The sequence below is a fragment of the Pyxicephalus adspersus genome, chromosome 4 (genome assembly GCF_032062135.1).
Source record: "Pyxicephalus adspersus chromosome 4, UCB_Pads_2.0, whole genome shotgun sequence".
Taxonomy (NCBI): Eukaryota; Metazoa; Chordata; class Amphibia; order Anura; family Pyxicephalidae; genus Pyxicephalus; species Pyxicephalus adspersus.
Window position 1 is genome coordinate 92995950 of NC_092861.1, and position 23642 is coordinate 93019591.

The following is a 23642-nucleotide window of genomic DNA, read 5'->3' on the forward strand; positions in this document are numbered from 1 at the left end:
AACGTCTGAGCCACTGTTGTGTTTAGCTTTTGCGGATTGTCTATAAACAGGAAAGTTGTAAATGTCTTTTCAAATATTTTTGCAGTGAAAAGGGGCATTTTAAGATTCCATAATATAACCAATTTGCCAAGTGTTTTTAATGGGTAAAAGATTGATCAAGTAAATAATGGAACCTAACTAAAGGAGTTTTTGTTAATACACATGACAAGAGGAGTATCCCCCCTAGGGGATTCAACCTTCAGTTACATCATGTACACCCAAGTGACATCACATGCAAGAAAACCCTGTTCCTTTGAATGGAAGTTAAAACCTCATATGTCCAAGGCGTTTCAGTTTCTTTCCCAGGTGATTGTGGCTCTTTGGTCATGATACGAGAATGATACATGATACGAGATGGTCTCGTATATAGAAGAACACTCCAGAAGGGACACCAGTAATAATGCCTTCTCTTTTACACATCAGTTTTTTTCTATTTTAGGAAGTAAGTTTTGAGATGCAATGAGCATTGTCTGCTTACGTTAAAGATTTGAGCGTGGATTTTAATTAGTTTACTTTAGCAATCTTTACTTGAAAAACAAGATGATGCAAAAAACTTTCAAGTTTTCAGTGATCTAAAAGTGTTAAGAAAAACATCAGGTAAAAAATAAAATAAAATGACTGTAAAGAGTACAGAGAACATAGCAAATAGCATACTTTCACTGTTCATTTCCTGTGCTTGTTATTCTTGGCAGCTGGGTGCAATGGTTTTCATTATGCAAACATGAGGTCTGCCCAAAAACTTACATGCAAGAGAATTCAAAAGTTTAGTGTGTTGTCCCTTCCCTTTTAAGATCTCAAGCGCTTTCCTTTTAGTAGTAAAGCTAATCAAACACTTGGTTTCTTTTGATTTACAGACAACTGCAGCCTAGCCATGTGTAAGAAATCCGTGATACAAACAGGTACTTCAAATAATTTATCTTGCTATAGAAATGCTATATATATATATATATATATATATATTTATTTATTTATTTTTTTTGTATTGTTTATTATGTAGCATGAGAACACAGGATATGATCTAGAAAGTAGACATAAGCCTTTCATTGTTAACGTCTCTCGTCATCTAATCTGCAGTATTGCCTCTTAAAGTTAGGGGAAGATCTTACAACAAAAATGTTAGCATATTCAGCACATTTATGTTTATAAAATATCTCAGGTTATTATAGTTACACAAAATATGACATTTGTAGCAAATTAAGAAAAACACTCCTTGTCCTCTTGAATGGTTACAAACAATCATTGCTTAAATCTTAAGGAGATTTCCACATGACATGGAAAAGTCCTCAGATGTCCTTAAATAATCCTATTTTATCCACTAATCCCATCCATATATTTTGAAAGAGATTTCAAAGGAAATACCTATAATAGTTTACTGGGGGAGTTTAGGACAACCAGACATGGTATTCCTAGTACAGGTTTCAGGGTTGAGGGGTATGAATACCTTAAATGTATGGCACATGAGAAGATTACTACAACATGTACTGTTTGATTTCATGCATAAATCTTACCTATAGCTATATATGTATTGCTATTTGAAAATATGATGAAAATAAATTTAAAAGACATAATACATTAGAATTACTATTAATGTATAGGAGAAGCCATTTAAAAAAAACTACAAAATTGAAACCCCTGTAAGAAATGACAATTTACCTAATCTTTTAACTCATCAATGAGGATTTTTCTTTTTTTTTAATACACCTTTAAAGTCCTAATTTACTCTGCATTTCTCTGGATATGTCTCACGCTTTTGGGACGTGGTGTTATATCACTACAACAACTATATAAAGTTCATATTTCCATATGACACAGAACTTTTTCTCTCTCTTACCACTTTCTTTGGTGAAGTTGGGTGATCCAGCAAACCTGAAATGGATTTCCTAAAGTCATTTGCTATTTATTGACAAATGTTCTTGAAACAGATTCATTCCAGGTTTTTTGAATCAACCAACTTCATCGTAGAAAGTATATCCTCTCCAGCCTTGAAGAGCTTTAATAAATTAGGGCCTAACTCTCTCTCTCTCTCTCTCTCTCTCTCTCTCTCTGTCTCTCTCTCTCTCTCTCTCTCGTGATATAGTGAGATGTTGGGAGAATAAGCAAAGGTCATTAGCAAGTAAGACTTGCAAGAAATACTTGTTCATTCATCAATTTTTTTATCAGTATAAGTGTAAAGAACAAAGCAAGTTGGAAAGACTTTAGTGTCAAACATTTTGACCTTGTAAAGTATTTACTATTAGATATACATTAATTGGACAATATGCTTATTTAATAGCAGATTGGCAAATCTAAAACCAGCTAGTGAGACTGACCTTTATTGGTGATCCACCTTCCTATGCATAAACCCTGATGTCCTGATGTCATTTTTAATACTGAATAGTAAATTACCAGTTTACTCAATCAACTGTGGTTTACGAATAAAGGATTCATGAAGCTAAGTTGTGCTAAGTGCTTTCAGATTGCCGATCAGCTTTTAAACAAGCAAGTAAACTGTAATTTATACACCATTTTACTCATCTTCATTTTTTGGTTGGTTAGGTAATATAGTAAGTTGTTGTATATTACCCTTTTACCTTTTACTTCTTTATTAATATTTTGTCCACCGCTTATTTCATTGTATAATTTACCCTGGTTTTTATGTCTTTTAGGTTGTACATCTGTGATTATTAGATCTGCACTTTAGTCCAAAAATTACTCACTGGAGCCTCCATATACTGGTTAATCAGAACCAAGAGCGTGGAAATCTTTTGTCATGCATTACAATTTATTCTAATATCCAAAAACTACTACTACATGGAATCTCTTAGTAGCTGACTTTAAGAGATATTTGGAAAAATGGGAGAAATATTTATGTAGGAGCAAAGTCGCTCACACTCCATGTGTCTATATAGCATTAAAGTAAGCTAGCACTGAAGACCAAGTGAATCAAAATGGACTCTGGTGACACCGTGTTAGGACAAGAATCTACCTCAAGGTGTGGAGAATCTGAAAAAGTACCAAACAGATGGTGTCAAGAGAATCCAGCTGTTGTTACAATGAGCATTTATGATAGTCAAGAAGGAGAAAGGCAGTCACAGATTAACCCTGAGCATCTTTCAACCCCAGCATCTGTACAATATTTTAGTTCCCTAAAAACAGGAGCACATAATGAAGCCACACAGCAGATGCCAGAAAAGCAATTTACACAAAAAAGGCCTGGTTACACTCATCGACATTCACTCTCATTTCCCCAACATACTCTCCATCAGCAGAGGTTAGTGCATAGCACAAAACCTCATCAGAGTCTGGAAGGACATGCTTACCCGTATAGCCACTTGCCTGTTGCTCCAGAGGATTTATTCCTTCGAATGCATGGACATAGTGCCGCATTCTCCAGGAAAAAATTTTCATCACTTGCTTCATTCAGCCAGTATTCACAAAAATCTACTGAGCAATCAGAAGACATCCACAAAAAGGAACAAAAGCCCAAAAAACCTGGAAAGTATATATGTCCGTATTGTACACGGGCTTGTGCCAAACCAAGTGTGCTGAAAAAACATATAAGATCTCACACTGGAGAGCGCCCTTATCCCTGTGTACCTTGTGGCTTCTCCTTCAAAACAAAAAGCAACTTGTATAAGCACAGGAAGTCACATGCACATGCTATAAAAGCTGGATTAGTTCCTTTCACAGATTCTTCTGTTTCCAAACTAGACTTAGAAGCATCTTGTATTGATGTAGAAGCAGAGATACATTCTGATGGGGAGCAGAGTACAGACACTGATGAAGAGACACTGTTACTAGTAGAAGACACAGAAAAACTCAGCCCCCAGATTCCATTGGATATGGCTGTAAAAAGTGGGGAACTTTTAGATCCAGGTTTTCACACTTCAGAAGAATCTTTAAGTGGCTCAATGAAAGTGCCAATACTGATAATCCCTAAAAGTGGTACTAGCTTACCTAGTGAAAACCCTCATTTTATAAAGCCTGAACTATTGCATAACCCATTATTAAGTGGAAAAATTATTGAACCACATACCGCTAGGCAAAAACTTGCACTAAAGCTTACAGAAAAAAAAGGACATGATTCAGAGAAGTCTTTAAATCTTTTGAGCCCTCACAGTAAAGGAAGCACAGACTCTGGATATTTTTCACGATCGGAAAGTGCAGAGCAAAATATAAGTCCTCCTAATACCAATGCAACTTCCTATGAAGAAATAATATTTGGCAAGTATTGTAGACTAAGTCCAAGGTCTTCAATGCAAAGTCAGGAAGCCAGTCTGTCAGTTAACGCTAGTGTGATTGAAGAGCATATCTCACAGTATATATCAAAAAGAGAAGAGCTATTAGATCACAGCAAGTTGAAGACTATGAAATCAAGATTAACTGGCATCCGTGTTTCTGAACTTCAGAAATCACAGCTTATTACAGAGTCTCTTGAAAGTGAATCAAAACTGTATTCTGACATGCACCATGGCCAAACAGCAGTCTTTTTGGAGACTCCAAGTGATGTGTCACCACTTATAAGAAGTAATTCAATGCCAACCTCGTCTGGAGTGAGTTTAAGTATCCCACCATCTATAAGAGGAAGTCACTCATTTGATGAGCGTATGACAGGTTCTGATGATGTATTTTATCCAGGTACAACAGGCATCCCACATCAAAGACTACTGAGGAGACAAGGTGCGTTTGAATTACCACTGGTCTTGGAGGGCCATTCGGATATTGATCCATATGCCAGAATGTCCAAAAATGCACCTACTGCCTACTGCAGAAAAGTTGTACAGGAAAAAACAATCTCCTCAAAAGAGAAGAAAATGCCATTAATGTATGAATATAGTGCCTCAGGAATCAATACAAAAAGATGGGAAGAATATGAAGCCCATAAACAGGGTTTTAGAGATGTTCAGTACATAGGTGCAATGAAACAAGCAGGTGAATACTTTACAGATGCAACAGCAACTTTACAATCACGAGGAGGAACACTTATTGAAAACAGAAAGCGAAGAAAGGAGAAAAGTGTTGGGGATGAGGAAGATATTACTTCTCCTTCAGATGCAGTGAACAGTTTAGCAGGTAGTCCAGCAATTTCAGAGTTTGATACAAAAACCCAAGTACAGGAACTTGGAAGAGTTAGCTTTTCTATTTCAGGGCAAGAGTATGTTTACAGTGGGTCTCAAGACATTGGTCGATCACATCAACTGATGGGAAGTCCTGTACCTATATTAGATGAGTCTTCATCAGACACAGATAAAGTTATGGATGTATCAAATAGAAAACCTCCTGGAAATGTAATATCTGTCATTCAACACACTAACTCTTTGAGCAGACCCAACTCTTTTGAAAGGTCTGAATCTACAGAACTACTTGCTAGCCAGTCAGCTTGCTCACCATCAGAAACATGTGACAGTGGGAACACAATGTCCTCTATGAGTCCAGACTGGACTCAGGTATCAGATGTCTCAGAATCTCCAGGGAGACCCTCTCCATCCCAGCACTCACAGCAATCTTCATATCATATGCCACCCAAATTGGTTCGCCAACATAATATTACAGTACCAGAGATTCGTGTTACAGAGGAACCTGATAAACCTGAAAAAGAACCAGAAATCCCAGTTAAAGAGCCTGAAAAACCCCCAGAAGAATTTCAGTGGCCTCAAAGAAGTGAAACTCTTTCACAACTGCCTGCAGAGAAACTGCCACCAAAGAAAAAACGTCTGCGGTTGGCAGACATGGAGAATTCGTCAGGTGAATCTAGTTTTGAGTCAACAGGAACAAGTCTATCTCGTAGTCCAAGTCAAGAGAGCAATTTATCACACAGTTCAAGTTTTTCAATGTCTTTTGACAGGGATGATTTAATCAAATCAGCTGTATCAGCTAAACAGGATGAAATTGGAAGGCCTCCAGAATTTTTAACTGTTCCACCTGGCACCTATTCACTGTCTGTCCCTGGCCACCATCATCAGAAAGAAATGAGACGGTCCTCTTCTGAACAGATTCCATGCCCTAGCCTTACTGAGATACCTGAAATTCGAAGCAAATCTTTCGACTATGGAAACTTAACTCATGCCTCAGGGCCCGGTGCTATCACTACAACTCTTTCTCCAGCCCGTGAAAGGAAAAAGTGCTTTCTTGTTCGCCAAGCTTCTTTTAGTGGCTTTCCTGAAAATAACCAGGCAGAACAAGAACAAACTGGAAGTCAAGAACAATCTGATCCACTGCATAGTAGTCGGAGATCTTCACAGGTTGCTTGGCAGCTTTCTCCTTCATCTTCTACAAACTCTGATGAGGCTGGAAATTTAGAGGTTGGTACTTCTCCACAACCTGCATGTACCTCATCTCCTTATTCCCAGCAATCAGTTTCAAGCTTTGATGTGTTAAGAAGTCCTTTAGGACCACAGTCGTCCTATATTCCCAAAAGACATTTGCAAGACCAACAACATTCATTTTCACATCATGAGAAAGCTTTATATCCACCAATTCATAGTTCCTTTCAGTTACCTTATTCTTCGGTATGCATGGCTCAAGTACCAGCACCTCATCCACTTTTATGGCCATCCTGCATTGATCCTTTGCAAAGACACTTTCAGCACCATTTGCAAAACTTACAAAAACCTTATTTCAAGCCACCAAGCCAACCTGAAATACATTCTTCTTATTATCTTGATACTGCCCAAGAACATGCTGGATGTAAGCCTTATAATTATTTGCATAATATGGAAAAAAGCTGTCAGCCATATTTAGAATCCAGCTCTTCATCATCATCATCCAAAAAGTCTAAACATATTCTTTCAAAACTTCAAAGGGATTACAGTGGTGGATCAAGTGACTCTTCTACTGACCAACATTCTCTTTCTCCCAATGCTGGCCTACTTCAACCTTTGTCAGGGCCTATAGTTCCTGTTAGAATTCAGACACATGTGCCATCATATGGAAGTGTAATGTACACTAGCATTTCACAAATTATTGTTACACATTCACAAACCAATAGTTCAATTGTTATATGCAAAGTAGATGGAAGCACATCACAGAAAATGATGGCAACAAATGCATCCATGAGAGGTTTGGGATTCAACATAGCTCAAATGTTAGCGCCTTGTGGAGAACTGGAACAGTATCCAATATGGAAGGTGCCACAGACATTACCACTTGGCATAGAATCTACAATACCATTATGTTTGGTGTCTACCTCTGACAGTGCATCTACTTTTGGAGGCGGCAAAAGGATGCTTTCACCTGCCAGTAGTTTAGAACTGTTTATGGAGACAAAACAGCAAAAGCGTGTTAAAGAAGAAAGAATGTATGGGCAAATTGTTAAAGAATTGAGTGCAGTTGAACTTAGTAATTCTGACATTAAGAAAAATTTGTCACGAACTTCAAAACCTCAGTTAATTAGACAGGGTCGCACCACAGAGCAAAAAGATATTCTCTCTTCTGCTCAGACTCCACCACCATCAAATTCACCTCTTAGCAGTTCATCTAGCACAGAGAAAGGGTTATCTGAATCCAAGAATAGTGACACTACTGAAGGAAGAATGTCACCTGATGAATTTTATGATGAAGATGCTGCATCTGACATGAGCCTAAGTCCCCAGAGGACATCCAGTGAAACCTTTGAAGATGAACCCCTTAAAAACAAAAACATGGCTGTAGGAATTTTAATGCAAATGCCAGGAAGTTCTGGCTCAAAAGATGGGGCTGCAAGTATACTTATTAAAGATGTTTCAGAAATCCAACAAATGCTCCAGTTTCCCAGCTTGCGAACTACCACTACTGTCAGCTGGTGTTTCCTTAATTATGCCAAACCCAACCATATAGAACAGGAATCACTGTCCTCTGTGTATGCTTCATGGTGCATTAGTCCATGCAACCCCAACCCTTCAGGCCTTAACACAAGAACATCCCTATCACTTCTGAGATCCAAGCAAAAAAATGCATTATCAATTTATACTATGGCTGCTATGAATAGATCTGGAGCTGGAAAACTAACTTCTTCAAGAGTATGGAAACTTCAGTTTGCACAGGTAATGCTTCAGTTGCGTAATATGAGCTTTTTTAGATGTACTCAATAAGATATATAAACTAGTTTAGTTTTACAGAATCAATGCAATGCTACTGTCAGTTTTCTAAAATGTTACTATGGCAATATGCATAGGGCTATCCAGAAAAATGGCCTCCGGAATATTGCCATTGTACTTCAGTTTTTCTATGCCACTATCAACAATATAAAGATTCCCCCGTACAATAATTTTTTTGTGATGTATAATGGTTGCTTAATTTTATATTGTGAAGAAAACTGTGCTAAAATAACTATATATTTAATGAACTATGGTGCATTAGCTCATGTTATTTCTTCATTGTCACCCTGTTTAAGAAATTCTCCAACAGTGCCAGAATATAAAACACAGGCATGTTAAAGCGCATTCTTTAATATATTAAGTAGTCTTTAGCTGTACTTTGTTTAGGACTATTTACATTTAACCTGCGCAGCAGTAATCATCGATCCTTCTTTCAAAACAACACAAAGAAGAAACCTATAACTCAGGAATCTTAACACTGAGCAAAAATAGAATGCTTACAAAACTAAATTACTTAATTGTGTTATAAGCAAATCTCAGTTTATATATGAAAATGTGCTTGGATGCTTGAAATTATTATTCAAACAATATAAACTCATCTTTAAAATGTAAAATTTACATATTGGAGTTTAAAATCAAAATGCATATGCTACATTTAGCTGGATACACCATGCAGTAATTTTTTCCCCAAAAAATATAGGTGTATTCCACATTATGTTAATGTTATCATATTGTTGTCCAATATGTGAAATGCTGAGATTGAAACACTCAGTTCACTTCCAGACTGAATGTAAGAAAAAACTGCAAAAGCGAAATAGTGTTACTTACATACTTCCTCATTTCAGTGATTTCCACTGTGTGAAGCTGGCCATACTTCTACAGCTTCAACCCTGGAGAGTACCGAACTGTGTGCCTACATAACTTTAAATAAATCTGCTTTAAGTAAATTGTGGCTTTCCAACAGCAACAATTAATTACTGAATATAGTTGTCTTCTGACTAAGCTCTCCTCCCAGCCCTCCTTTCTGCACACTTTGCACAGGAACAGCATCATTCAATTACTACCTCTCTTGTAAGATTGAATAGGGAAATGGACAGGTCAATGTTTATTTGATCAATTAGATGTTAATGCTGACTTGATAGGAAGTAATCAAGAACATGGCATTTTAGCTATTGGCCAACTGTTAATTGAAAATTGATTGGTTAAGATTATTTTTTGTCAACTGCTTAAACACTGTATTCTTACAACATACTGTTGACTTGTTGAACCTTTATGAGAGCCTTTGAACAGACTTGTAATGCCTGTAAGTGTTGCCAGGGTAGATTGTGTATTCAGAGCAGCAGTTCTGTGTGGAGAGAAGTCTGCTAAAGTTGGATATCATAGAACAACTTTGTTTATTTTTTCGCCCTAGATGAAACCAGAACCGCCCCTCCTTGCTAGCAGTAAATTTGAAAAGAAGACTGCTGGAAATGGCAAAGAAAGGTCAAAAGGAGAAAGTCATGGAGAGAAAGATATTTCAGCTAAACAAACAGAACCAATGCGGATTAAAATATTTGAAGGAGGGTAGGATAACAATTAATTTATCTGCAAGTAGAAGTGAAAATGTAGAATACAGCTTTTTCATTGTCTGGGAAATCTGGTTTACTCAGCTGCTACAATTCTTCTAATGAACAATTCAAACAAGGTTCATAAAAAAACAAAAAAAAAACCCACAATGATATTTAATCGATAAAAAGGTATGCAATGCGACCGTAGTCATAGTATCTATTGAAATAGAATAAATCTATTAAGAACTAGGGCATTCCCAACTAATGTTTGATCAATGCATTCAATGTACAATGATTGGGAATGCCTTTCAATGCCTCATTGATTGCCACTCTACTTACACTTTACTTTCATTCCAAAGACCAGTGTAAATCAGTAGAGTGTGCTCCCTACCAACCAGCATCATCAATGGATGCACTCCCCACCATTTACAACAAAAAAAGATCTCTGCCTGTGTTATTAAACACAACAGGGAGGGCTTCAATTCACTGCTGGAAATTGGGGCAGCTCTCTGACGATTTACATTAACCTGTTGGAGCAAACAAGGGCAGAGAGCAGTGACACTCAAAACGTCTGTAAGAAGCATTATTTCAGTAGTTAGGATAGTGAGCACAGGCTTGGAAAAAATTTCCATGCACTAAGGACCACAAGGCTCCCAAACTGGAGTTTTGCTTTAATGTAACACTAGACAGATATAATTTGGTAATTCTTTAAATCCTTGTAATTATCTACCAAGACTAAGATTTAAAATGAAGCATTTTACAGTCTACTTAAAAGAAAATAAATTACACTAGTTCAGATCCTCACTAAATGCAGGTGAAAAAGATAAATACATAAGGTGGGAGAAATCCTTCAATAATAAAAAAACTCAAATCCCTGTTGCCCAACCGTTAAAATTATCTCACAGTAGCCGCAGAGTTGTGGAATGGTTAGCCATGTTAGTCATGACCATCCTTTGAGTCTCACACTTTAAACAGCAAAAATGACTCTCACTGTGATGACAGCTCTGTCACAGCTGAATTGCCAGCCATCTGCAGCATTCATGATGTAATGTCTGGCTGACAGTTACAGATATATTATCATTTTGAGTTATAAATCCTCTCTCCCCTTTCCTAACACCCACATACAAAAACCGTGTTAACCATCCTTCTCCAAATTGCCTCTCCCAAGTGTTTGTGCTCCAGGGTGTCTTTAGAAGAGGATAAAGCTGAACAGTGGGTAAATTAAGGGGAAACATTGTTGTCAGGTGAGTCAGTTCACCAATGTAGTGAAAAATTTGTTTAAATTAGTTTACAAATTCAAAGTGTAAAACATGGCATATGTTGTAGCTTTACTTTATCATGTGCGATGCACACTTCTCTGTGTGTTATGAGACTTCTGCAGCTGCCAAAAGGTCCTCTTCGGGCTTGTTTCCACTAATAAGGACACGGAGAAATGCAGTAGACATGCTTTGGTGTGCAAGGTTACTGTTTATACTTATATTATGCCAAACACTGCCATCCATTACTGTGCACTGCAGCAAGCAAAGCATTTACATTGTTTTGTGTATCGTTAAGCACTGGATAGCCAATTGAAAAAAATTTAGGCAGCCCTATTTCAATGCACATTAAACAGGATTAGCAAATTAAAAAATGCAATCGGAGCCATCACTGGAACAGTCCCTCACTATTAATCTGAGAGTCTGGAAAACATGTACATTTGTTGTGTATCTAAAGGAACTATATTAACAATTTAGTAAACAGTATTATCTGAATGAATTGCACATTTGCATATGTCCAAAATAGTCCATTACATGTCAATCTAAATATTTATACTTTTACGTTTCTACAAAAAATATATATAGTGTAGGCATGATTACATATGGTATATTTTCATAACAAGCAAATGTGATCTGTAAACCACATGGCTACATGCAGAATGATTAGGAGTGAAAGACGACAACAATGAATCATTGTTTGTCACCTTGTTACCAACAGTTTCAAGTCTAATGAAGATTATGTATATGTGAGGGGACGAGGTCGTGGAAAGTACATATGTGAAGAATGTGGTATACGATGCAAGAAACCAAGCATGCTGAAGAAGCACATCCGCACCCACACGGATGTACGCCCTTATGTGTGCAAGTTGTGCAACTTTGCCTTCAAAACAAAAGGTATGATCTAATCTTCCTATATGTAAAGCTGGTAGGACTGAAGTGGCTTACAATAAACAAATTGAATACTTATACAAGTTAAGCTTATGTATGTAAAATACAGTTGTAGGTATTTAGTTATAGTTTAGTTATAGTAATAACTATATGCGCATAAGTTTTCATTTTACAGAGGTGAATTCTGACAGACTACCATGAGGTTTACCCTAAACATGAGTAAACTGTGCTGGTGAGCAATTAACACTAACATTTACAAAATATTCTGAAGTTTAACTCAAAGTAAACAACTTTAACAGCTAAACATATATACATTTAGTGGTTTCATATAAACAGCTGTTTTGACCTCAGATTATCTACAGCTGTTAAAACAATTGGAGTGTTACTGTACAGAGGGTACTAAGAAGCTTAAATCAAGTCAGATTCAGAAACATACTTTCAATGATAAAAAAAAAATCACATTTTTTTTATGAATTGCTGTTTTATTTGGTGTATTTTTATTGTTACCTGAATTTAAGCTAAAATTTCCAACCTGCCTATCATTTGGCAAGATGTTAAAATTGTTCCTATTGGTTTTCCATTCAAAATCCACGTAATTTTCCCTTTAGGTATTGAACTTTTTCATTTAGAGAGAAACAAAATATTATTTTGACAAGATTATGTATATATTTGTTTGTTTGATCTTGGGGAACATATTTCTATCCATTTCTAGTGTGTATATGGACAGTATTCCCCAAATCAGGCCTTTGAATGAGTTTAATTAGTCTTTCACTATCATTGAATCTTTGTCTCTAAATAGGGGTTATGTGGACTGAGTTCACATTCTCATTCAGAGTAGTTGCTGCACATTTATGTGCTTGATCTTTACTCTCATCTCTACCATATCATAATAGGGCATCGGGTTCAGGATTGATTGCTCCTATTCACTTATGGCTCACTAGAGGTTTTAAACGTTTGGTATTCCTGTAGCTGTCTTTATATTAAAGTAAATAGACATAGGCTGAAAACAAACAATGTAATGTATGCACTGTATCTTCCTACATTAAAAATTCCAGAAATGTAATGGTAATGTAATGAATGCCATATCAAGTAAATTAAATAACTGAACAAAGCACTATTCTTGGTAATGGTTTTTAAAAACGTTTCACCATATAAATGGATAGAAGCAATAAAATATTAGTTCCTGTGATTCTTCAGTAGTTAGGGGATTTGCATGAGACACTTCCAGACTCCATGTGTAACTAAATTATGATGTGTAGACTGTATGAAGCCAACCTTTCTGCAATAGGGGAGCAGTACATTCCTGATGCTGGCTGACAGATGTTTGTAATCCTTCGGCCAATCACAATTGTTGTAACTGTGCTGCTGAGGGCTGCACTGTGCATAGAGATGACACAGGCATTATAACAGAGCAGTATTCAAGGAAAAGTGTGCTTTTATGGTCCTTTCAGTGGGACGATTTCAAGTTTATCAATAATGTAAAGGCCCACAGACTCCCTGGTGGCCCACTTCATCTGTAGCTGTTTTAATTATTAATGGAGTCCTGATAGCTAGTGTTCACATACATTCTTTGCAGAGAAAACGACTTCCATTTGATGCCACCGGTCCAGGGATGCTTTTATTATTGAAGCTGGGATTTGCATTGAAGCCCTTGAAATCAATATTGTCTGTAACAGAAATCTTATATGATACAGGCTTGGCCTTGAATGTACTCTATTGGATAGGTAAAACATTTTCTAATGCACTTGGCTTTTCCTCTCAATATGAGCACCAAGTAATCACAAAAGTATGTACATCTGTTGAGAAGAAAGATTCTTCCCTGTGTGGCACACATTGGACCCTTAGTTTTATTTTTCGCTCTTTGTGATTTTAACACATTAGAAGCAGGTTATGTTTTCCCAGCTCTCTGATCTTTTACTGTTCTACATGCTCCTCTATTGCAAGTCTTTTCAGTTTTAGACATTTGCCAGTTTTCAGTAATTCAAAAATCCTTTTTGCATAAAATGAGCCAGTTATTGTAGGAGTTAGTGGAATTTGTAATGGAGTGGATCACAATGATTTTTTGAGGCCACACTGAAATGTGATGGTCTTACTGTCCCTGTTAGGTTAGCCATAGATAGATCATTAAAAGCTGCTACAGATGATAAATCTGTGGTCATAATCTGCGCATTTCTATACGTACAAAGCATGTTGGGCCAATTGACAGTAAAATTATCATCTCAAAACCATTTCTATTTTGTTTAGTATTAGATTAATAATTTTTCAGCATGATGAAAACACTGATCTGAGCTCAGCTCCAGTTTTATATTCTTTAGCATACTAATTCTGAAGTCAAAGCAAATGTCTTTTCTGGTTCCCATATTTGCCTAGAAAATAACTGTATTGTGGGGCAACCAAGAAAAGGTAAGTTTTGAAAACAAAGACATATTCAGTACTCCTAGCTTTGAAATACCAAACAAATCATTCAATATGACTGGATTGGCCCAATAAGTTCTGCCATATGGGAAGCTTATAGTCTTTCATACAAGCCTTTCATACAGAAAATGAAATTGATAGCAAACTCAGAAAATGGGTTGTAATTACTGCCATCAAAACACATGGACCTGGAAAAACCCATAAGGGAATGATATCATAAACACAACTTTTTTTTCTAAGAACTGAAATCTAATTCTGTACTAAATACCACCGAAATGAGAATTCTTGCCTTCGTTCATTTTACTGCAGTTGCACCACATTGAGGTTACATGTTCAGTGCCAATAAACTAGCTTTAGAAAGAACATTACATTTAGTAAAAGGGGAGGAGTCATAACATACGGGAAAACGGGAAAACAGGAGAAGTAGGGCAAGCCTCAAATCAGTTTTCCTCTAACACAGTCAAGGGTGAGTGCAGGCATCCTCCAAAATCTAGTAATAGTGATATGTGCAGCCAGTAAATATATATATATATATATATATTTTTTTTTTTTTGGGTTGTGAAAAATGCCTGTGCCTGAGTCAGTCTTACTAGACAACACACTAGTAAGATTAAATTGGTGTGATAGAGAAAATGAGATTTGGCAGGACCACCAAGTGTAGAACATTGTTGAGTGTGGCAAAATATACTCTATTTACAGTTTGGTTCCAGGGATGCAGACCCAGATAGGTAAGCTAACTAAACAGTATACAGTTTTTACCAACAAAATTGAACAAAAACCCAATAAAGCCTTTGCCTAATAATACTTTCAGGTAAGGCCACAAAATGGAACATGGATGTATTTGTATCAGGATGTGTTACTGAGAGGAACCCGATTCATGAGTGGCTGTATGCTCTCCCCTGGGCCAGCGGTCATCAACCGGTGGAGCGGTCTGTGAGAAAATTTTGGTTGTCCGCGGCTCTGGCCACACCCCCACCCAAACCCCCCCTGCCGCCAGAGCTGTGATCCATGTCTACCATATGCATCGCAGACTCAGGGCAGTTGTCTCAAGTTGTCTCTCTGGACACAACCTGGTATCATGACGTCACTCTGGGGGAAGTTTCTTTTCTGGAGTCCGTAAATTTAGTGGTCTGTGACATCCAAAAGGTTGGCATCACTGCCCTAGGCAGTACCGAGTATCATTGCACAACAAAGGGAGGGTTTGCTTCTGTGAATTACATGTTAAAGACAACTGCATTGTCTGACTCTCTAAAAATGCAAGTTGCTTGGCTGTCATACTTATATTTTGTCTTTCATATTTCAAGTCACATATCCTTTACAAGAAAAAAATGTAGGTGTTGGGTTTTCCCAGAATTGTACTTGCTGCTTGTTTATTTTGGGTCTTAAAAGGTGTCAATACAAAAATAGTAGATGTTGGCAGTTTTAGAAGGTCAGCAATGGTTTTCTTATGGCTGGTGTACTTTTAGAGGGGAAATGCAGGCACGTGCGCACACACACAAATTTGTCAAAGACAGATAGTAGTATTTGGATGGAGTGGTGGAAAGGTTATAGCTTTAAAAGCACAGAACTAGCACAGCTACCTCTCCAGATTTCCTCTCCAGATTTTATACAGAAAACATTTAAATCCTTAAAATACATTAAAATCCTTAAAAATAGATATTTGGATTATTAGTGACTGTATACTATTTTAAATTATTCCAGGTTTATTTTTTTTTTAAGTCTGTATCTCTGAAATATCATGTTTCTGCATCATTGGAAAACAATCTGGAAAGATTACAAACAATGTGTGCCAATACAGGGTAAAACTCTGTGCCATCTGTGTCTCTTTTGCTATACCTTTAGTGGCTTTAACAATGCACAAGCAGAAGCCTCTTATCCTATTGTCATAGTATTCGTATATCGTAAATTATTCTGATTTTTGCTAAAAAAAATCAGGTGTTACTATCTTCTATATGCTTTTTAATTTTGCTTTAATTACATAAACTATAAAGTGGAAGAATATAATCAAAACAAGAGAACTATCCGGCTTAAAAAAAATGTATGAATGCTGCTACTATCTAAATCTGATTTTTTGTCTCATAGGAAATCTGACAAAACATATGAAGTCGAAGGCCCACATGAAGAAGTGCCTGGAGCTGGGAGTAGCAATGACATCCGTGGATGACACTGAAACAGAAGAATCAGGTACATGCCTAGTTCATTTTGGTTCCTGGGTGTTTGTGTAAGCTAAATTGCCCTCACTCCTGCCTAGCATTGAAGATAATTTTAGACTACAAATCTGTGTGCTTATTAATTCAAAAAGATACAAGCACTTAAAGACATTTCAAAAGAGCAGAGACTGCAGTGATGAGAAATGTCTCTAATATAGCAAAAAATCCTGGGGGATAGAATCTACAAAATAGGTCCCTTTCATGGTCAGTGTACAGAATTTATTACCTGTCAGCAGTGTGCACTAACCATCTAAATAATGTTTTTTGCACCATAAAAGCAATGAGAGTCTTAAAATTCTGCCTTCAACAAAATTGCATCAAACTTTTAATGTGTAACAAGGTATGAAGGCACACATGCTAAACTTAGCGCTGAATCACATTCATTGAATGCCTGTTTTCATTATCTGCCCATATATTGTCTCCTGTATGGTTCATTGCAATTTTTAAACAGAGGCAGCGGTAGATGGGCCCTCAATGAGTGCCTGGAAAGTTGTTTAACAGCTAATAACCATCCATTAACCATCATGGTCATTTGATTCAGCCGTGTAAACTACACCCTGGAGCAAATAAAGCAGCATAAGTATTTATTTCTTTATCATCACAATTTGCATTCACAAGAAGGACTGCATAGAACTGTATACATGTTTGACATGGGGAATGTGTGCTCATGTGATATCCCTATAAAACATGCCCTATTGCTTTTTAACCCTTTTTTACATCAACTTATATTAGTATGCAATTCATGTTATTCAAATATTGCTGAATACAATGAGAATGCAAGTTAGCTAACAAGCTAAGATTAACACTAAACCATAGAGAATATTCCACTTATGTTAGCTACACTACCACATAGATAGTGTATATTTAAAACTGGAGTTGTTTTTATTTTCAAAAACTTAACATACACATGGAAAACTGTTTGGACAGCAGTAGCACTCATGTACTTTTTTAATATTTCAGGCTAATATGTAGCCCTTATATCTGAAAAGCAAAGCTCCTCCACAATCAATTGCATTGTTGGCGCCTTATGTCCTCATGTTTCTTATGTCTTTCCCTCATAACATATTGCATTTATTGTTCAACAGTGCACCTTTCCCTTGGCCTACATTTCATGTTATGCAAAAATTTTGTGAATGCAGTTTCCATAATCCTTTTTAAGTAGCCGCAACCTTATATGTTGTAACATTGAAGATGTTTTGAAGCGGATAGGGCCAAAATACCAGTGAGACCGGTATATATGTACCCCTATTACGCGATATCAAAAAACAGTGACTTCATACACAGCCAGTGTAATTCAGCCTGTATTCCTTTTCTCCCATACACTTCGGTTTTTACAGTATCAGACTATTTGCCAGCCACATTAGAACTGTAATGTTAGGATGTTCTTTACAAAACTACTTTGCCCAATGATTGTATTTCAGATTATCTTTCTGGATATTTTTGGTTTATAAAAGCAAGCCAAGAAAAATGACTAATTTTTTTTACACACTATTATGAGCAGTGGTGATATATTTTATAGTTCTTGATCATGTGTATCTTCAATATATTTTACTCTTATTCATTTGAGGCAGTAACTAAAATATAGGCAGTTTCCTGGTATAGCTCAAAGTCGTACTTTTCTGACATGTAAATCATTGACATTTCTTTTTAGTATTGGTGCTTCCTTTGTGTCAGTTGCTTACATTATGTGCATTGCACCAAAAGTTAAAACGTAATTTTTTTTTCAGGAAACACTGAAGAAATGCACAAAGAAACAGAGAAAAGCAACATATGTATTGATCACCAGTTTTCTGATGCCGAGGAAACAGATGGTGAAGATGGAGATGACAATGAAGATGAAGATGATGAGGAGGAAGAATTTGATGACAATCAGGGAGATGTAACACCAAAAAGTAGATCAAGGAGTACTAGCCCTCAGCCACCAAGATTTTCCACACTATCTGTAACTGCTTCATCTGCATCCCACAGGGCATCACCTGAAGGTTCCATAGGACACTCGCCGTTAATGAGCTACTTGTCCACCATGCCCAGTATACAAATTACACATCTCATGACCTCAAGCACTATGGGCAGGGACTCGCAGATGATGGACTATCAAAAGCTTTTCCTTACTAGCAGAGATCATGACCGGGACAAAATGGATATGCCTGGTAGCATTGATGAAGATTATATGCTTACTTCAGAACCTAGTTCCTCTCCTAGAGATTTCTCATCTTGTAGCCGTCATTCCTCCCCTGGTTACGATTCTTCTCCATGCAGAGATAATTCACCAAAGAGGTACCTGTCACTGAGGGGAGATTTATCTCCAAGAAGGCACTTATCACCACGTAGAGATGCTTCTCCCATGAGACATCTGTCACCCAGGAGAGAAGCTGCCATAAGAAGAGAGTTGTCACCTCGAAGGGATGTATCACCAAGACGTCATCTTTCACCATTACGGCCAATGTCACCTGGCAAAGATATATCCACTGGAAGAGACCTTTCTCCAAGGCGGGAGAGACGATATATGGCCACATTTAGAGCACTTTCTCCAAGAAGACGTTTACACCATAACCCAAGTTTGCCAATGAGTCATTATTTGCACTCAGAGCCTGGAATACTTGGCCATGGAGTAAGTCCAATTTTTATACCTAATTTTTGGAAAGTATTAGTTGAAAAAAATCTATTTCCAATAAACAACTACTGAAATGGCACTTTGACAGGCTGTGGGCAGGCTAAAAAGGAATTAGGCAAGTCATGCGTGGTGGTTCCCTTGGCCTACTGCAAAGGTTTAAAAGGAAAAAAAAAATCTTAGTAGCACTGGTCAAACTAAGCATACTTCATAATACCACTAAGCATTTGGCTAAAGCAGTAAATGGTAGTGTGATCTAAAAACAAGAAAAAAAGCTATTCTGGAATCATAGTTCTCCCCAGAGGATTTTAGCCGGTTTCTCCGCCCAGCTGCTGTGCCTCCCCCGCCCACCTCTTCCTCGGCTGCTCTATTCCTCTGCACGGATCTCAGTGGGGCTGCTCTGTGCTCAGCTGTCATCTGTTCAGAGGGTTGCTGCTGCCAATGAGAGGTGAGCACACAGTTCAGCCTTCATGTGAATGAAACACTGGCAACCCCGGCCCCCATCTCATAGCACGAGCTGGGATTTCTTTTAAAAAAAAAGCTGCCGGTGAAATGTATCCACTGCTAGAGCTGTGTATAAAGTCTGCATGTTGTTCTGCATTCTTACTGCTCAATGCGTACAAACCTCCAAATCTCCTAAACTGTATGTCACAATGAATTTTCAGGGTGCACAGGGGACCTTCATAGATACTAGTTACTACAATTTCAGCCCCCCAGCTTTAAAGAATTTCAAGATATGGGGTCACAAATGTAAAAAGTTATGAAAATTGAACTTTGGGGTTGCTGTTTCAGAAGAAAGTGCCCCTTGGTGTCCTAAAATGAAAATGCAAATTGGGGACCCCGGGGCCACTAACATAACAAGGAGCATTGGGGTGGGCCCCTAAATTTATACCTACCTGTCACAAATCTATACCTATGAAACTACTGTCTGCTTCTCTTCTTTGAACCCAATTTCTCTGAGGTGGGGGGTACAAAACTGAAAAAAATCTGCCACATGCATGTGAATAAGAGACGTTGAGAAACATTTAAACATCTCTGAAAACTTCAGTCTGGAGATAGTTACACAACTTTTGCCTAGGTGTGTAAACCCCCTCCCGACATGGTGACTAAGCTGCTATGGCTGGAACCGACTTGTTATGCCAATTATCTCACATTTAATGACTTTAAGACGCTATATATTTTTTTCCCAAACAGTGAGCATATTGCTTTCTGATTTCTAAGTAGGTTAAGTGCTTTTTAATTATTGTTACTTTCTAGACTATAGTATTGGGCATAATCTGTACAGCATAAACAGTTTTTCTTTTTTATTAGATTTTTAAATAAGGCTTAATAGCATTTTGTATTTTTGAATAGATTAAATTTTACAATATACTAATTTTTTTTGTTTCCTTTTATAGAGTTTACGAAAAATCTGGCCACAGTACCCATATGTAGGCCCGCATCCAGAAGATGTTCCTGGACACCAAAGCTTTGGCCAAGACCCTGATGGCCACAAAGACTATATTTTTAGTCACCTGCCATTGCACTCACAGCAGCAGATACGAGCACCTTTACCTATGATCCCAATAGGTGGGATTCAGTTAATAAACTCTAATTCTGCAATCCAAACTGGTCCTCAGCCTCCTACAACTACACCATTGCACCTGAGAAGTTCAGAAGAGGAAACTAATTCAGTGTCATGTATCCCACTGCACCTTGATAAACATTCTTCTCCTGATATTCCTCCAGGAGAATCTGGAGCTTCCCCTACTCTCTTACCCTCACCAGGGCAAAGCCCATCAGAAGAAAGTTCACAGCCTACTGAGAGGGAGCAGGAGGAAAATATACATACTTGCACAAAAGCCATTGCTTGCCTGAGGATTGCTGCAGAGGAAGGTCAACCGCTGAAGCGGGACCAACTGTCTCGTCCTCTTGAGCCCAATCAAAAAACTTTAGAAAGTGCACAGTTTGGCATTAGGCACTTTAGTGGACTAGAGGGGGGCATGCTACTTGCATGCTCCTCAGCCACCACAGTTGACTTGCACAGAGAAAAAGACAGTTTTGGTACATCACAGTCTACACAGGCTCATTCCAAATTCTATAGTAAGAGCATGGACATGACAAAATTAGGATTTCATGGCAAAAAAGAAGAGCCAACAAGCACACAAGTAGTAAAGGACTCTTCCCCTGAATCCAGTAACCTGCAATGATTTGAATGGGCATGTAGACTATTTTACAGAATACCTTTTTTTTTTCTTGTACAAAACATAGCATGTCTCATGTGCGTTACGGTTATTTGTTATTGAAAGTACTTTTATTATATGAAACAGATATATATATATATATATATATATATATAAATATACATGTATATACTGTATCTTTACAGATAAGTCATCATGAGCCTGACCAAAATGAATCTTTAAACTCCTTATTGGGTCTGGTACTTTTAATTGTACAGATGTTTGTGCCTTTTCTTTACTTTGCTTATATTCTTATAAGCATTTTAGCAGTACCCTGTATATATTTTAGAATTTGTGAATCTGCTTTGTAATAATTGTAATTTCATTATTTTTTGGACACTTTGGTCTAAATGTACAAAGGTAAAAATAGCATCAATATATATGTGAGGTTGCACTAAAACATATTTTTATATGATGAAATTCAACAGCTTTTATGTACAGCTCCAATCCTGTAATACTAATATTTATTTACTTTGTTTCATAAATTGTACATTTTTTTTCTTAATGTTGTGAAATGCTTTTTCTATGTGAAGCATGGGGTTTACTGTTGCGTAATTAGAACAAAAAAATTGTATAGTGTAAGCAAGATATTTAAACTGAAATATTATCTTATTATGCACTTACGCATTGTAAACATCAATGAAAAAAATAATGACGGTTATATCAGTCAGTTCTTTACTCATGTACTTTTTTCGTCCCTTGTTTGCTGAATTGACAATAACTTAAGTGCTGATTGTGATTTTAAAATGATAGTAATGTAAAAGCATTAAAAGTACAGCCATGTGCTTATTGTGAGGTTTTCTTTCTCCCAATGCTGTATGGCACAGTTATAAGTATATCACAAGTATATGGTCTTATGTGAACATGTTGCTTGATATTCTCCAGTCATACATATGGGAAACATTCCACCCCATGTATATGTACAAGTGTATCACTGGTACAATTTATTTGTAAATCTCAGATGGACAGGTCACCAAATACATTTTCTGGAGTCTATTTAAAAAAAAAATGGAAAAATTAAGGTGACAAAGCACATCTGACTGTGTGGAACTGGGTTATTGTGCTATTTAGTGGATTATAAATCTGTGAAACCAAGTTTGTATATTGAATTACAAAACATTAAGGAGTGTTCTTTAAAAAAGAAATAAATATACAGTTACATGCATCAACTGTGTTGCACATTTCTCATGCATGTCATGCGATGAGTGAAAAAGACTAAGTTCATTCATTTTTATTTTTTTTAACATTACCTCAGATTTTCACCTACATTTTTATTTTCGTCTGCTGTTCATTGGGAACACAAGTGTTAAACACTGTTGTCTAGTCTAAAGATAATCTGGGTGGGAAAAAAGGAAGTGTCTGTACACTACAGAACAGATTATAAAAAATATTGCAGTTTACACACCCCTAGATGTGGCCACATTAGTTTTCAATTTTGATGATTCTACCAGTAACACACTCCTAGAATGGCTCTCACTTAGTGTACCATAACTTTGGAGGAGCAGATTTGCTAGGGTATGAATACAGAACACTGTCTTCGTCTTTTCTCCAAAGTCCACAGAAAAAGCTAGCACCCTTCACTCACAGTGTAATACTATCAGCATGCAAGCAACACTTCCTTATCAAGGACATAAAGAAGTAAAAGATCAGAGAGGAACACACACACATCGTTTTTCCACAAAAAAAAAAATGCTTTACCACAAAAAAGCTGCAATACTAACATGCAAAGAAATGATCGCTTAGCTGAGTGAAGATTTTGAGGAAAAAAATAAAAACAAAGACACAGGAATTTCACTTTCATATGATTAGTTAGATGAGATCACCAAAGATTCACCTTATTTCCTTTTGGAAAGTGAAAATTTCACTGCAAGGTGATAATTATTTTGCAAAATTAACAGTTTATATTAAAGTAAATTAACCCCACCCGAAAACATGAGTATCATTACCTGTGGATCATGATCAGGAGCAGTGCGCAGCATTTCCTGACTGATCTGTTTGCATTATTTCTAGTAGGCATATATACTCAGTTACCATTGCTGTGTTGTCCATGTGTGTGACACTAGCAAATAGCACTGTAAAAGGAGGTTTCTAGTACCACCAAGTTGAAAGTTAAACACAAATACTTTGATTGTAGCGCAGGTAAATGGATTCTGACATAAAGTAAAACATCTGTCATTAGACGTCAATGAAAGCATCCATTTCATACCTCATAATAGCCCATATAGAATGAATTGAAACCTCTTCACAGAGTCACTACCTTAAAAAAAAATTTTACTGCTCCTTCACAGATTTTATACTAACAAACTGTATGTGGCATAGCATTTAATATCTACTTTGTACATGGCAAAATCAGTTTCTCCCAACTATGTTCACAGACAGATTATATTCATTGACTATATC

At 36.9% G+C, this 23642-nt stretch overlaps 1 protein-coding gene across 4 annotated transcripts in view; it reads left to right on the forward strand.

Moving 5' to 3' along the window:
* The window catches only part of HIVEP2 (HIVEP zinc finger 2), a 113488-nt gene extending 91081 nt beyond the window's left edge, over nt 1-22407 (forward strand). For all 4 annotated transcript variants that reach the window (XM_072409026.1, XM_072409025.1, XM_072409028.1 and 1 more), the window contains 7 exons: nt 894-938; nt 2685-8039; nt 9505-9656; nt 11615-11790; nt 16282-16383; nt 18137-19020; nt 20418-22407. In XM_072409026.1, coding sequence (XP_072265127.1) covers nt 2967-8039; nt 9505-9656; nt 11615-11790; nt 16282-16383; nt 18137-19020; nt 20418-21209 — 7179 coding nt within the window. In that variant the 5' untranslated portion in view covers nt 894-938; nt 2685-2966 and the 3' untranslated portion in view covers nt 21210-22407. The remainder of the gene's footprint in view (nt 1-893; nt 939-2684; nt 8040-9504; nt 9657-11614; nt 11791-16281; nt 16384-18136; nt 19021-20417) is intronic.
* Nucleotides 22408-23642: the final 1235 nt, after the last annotated feature.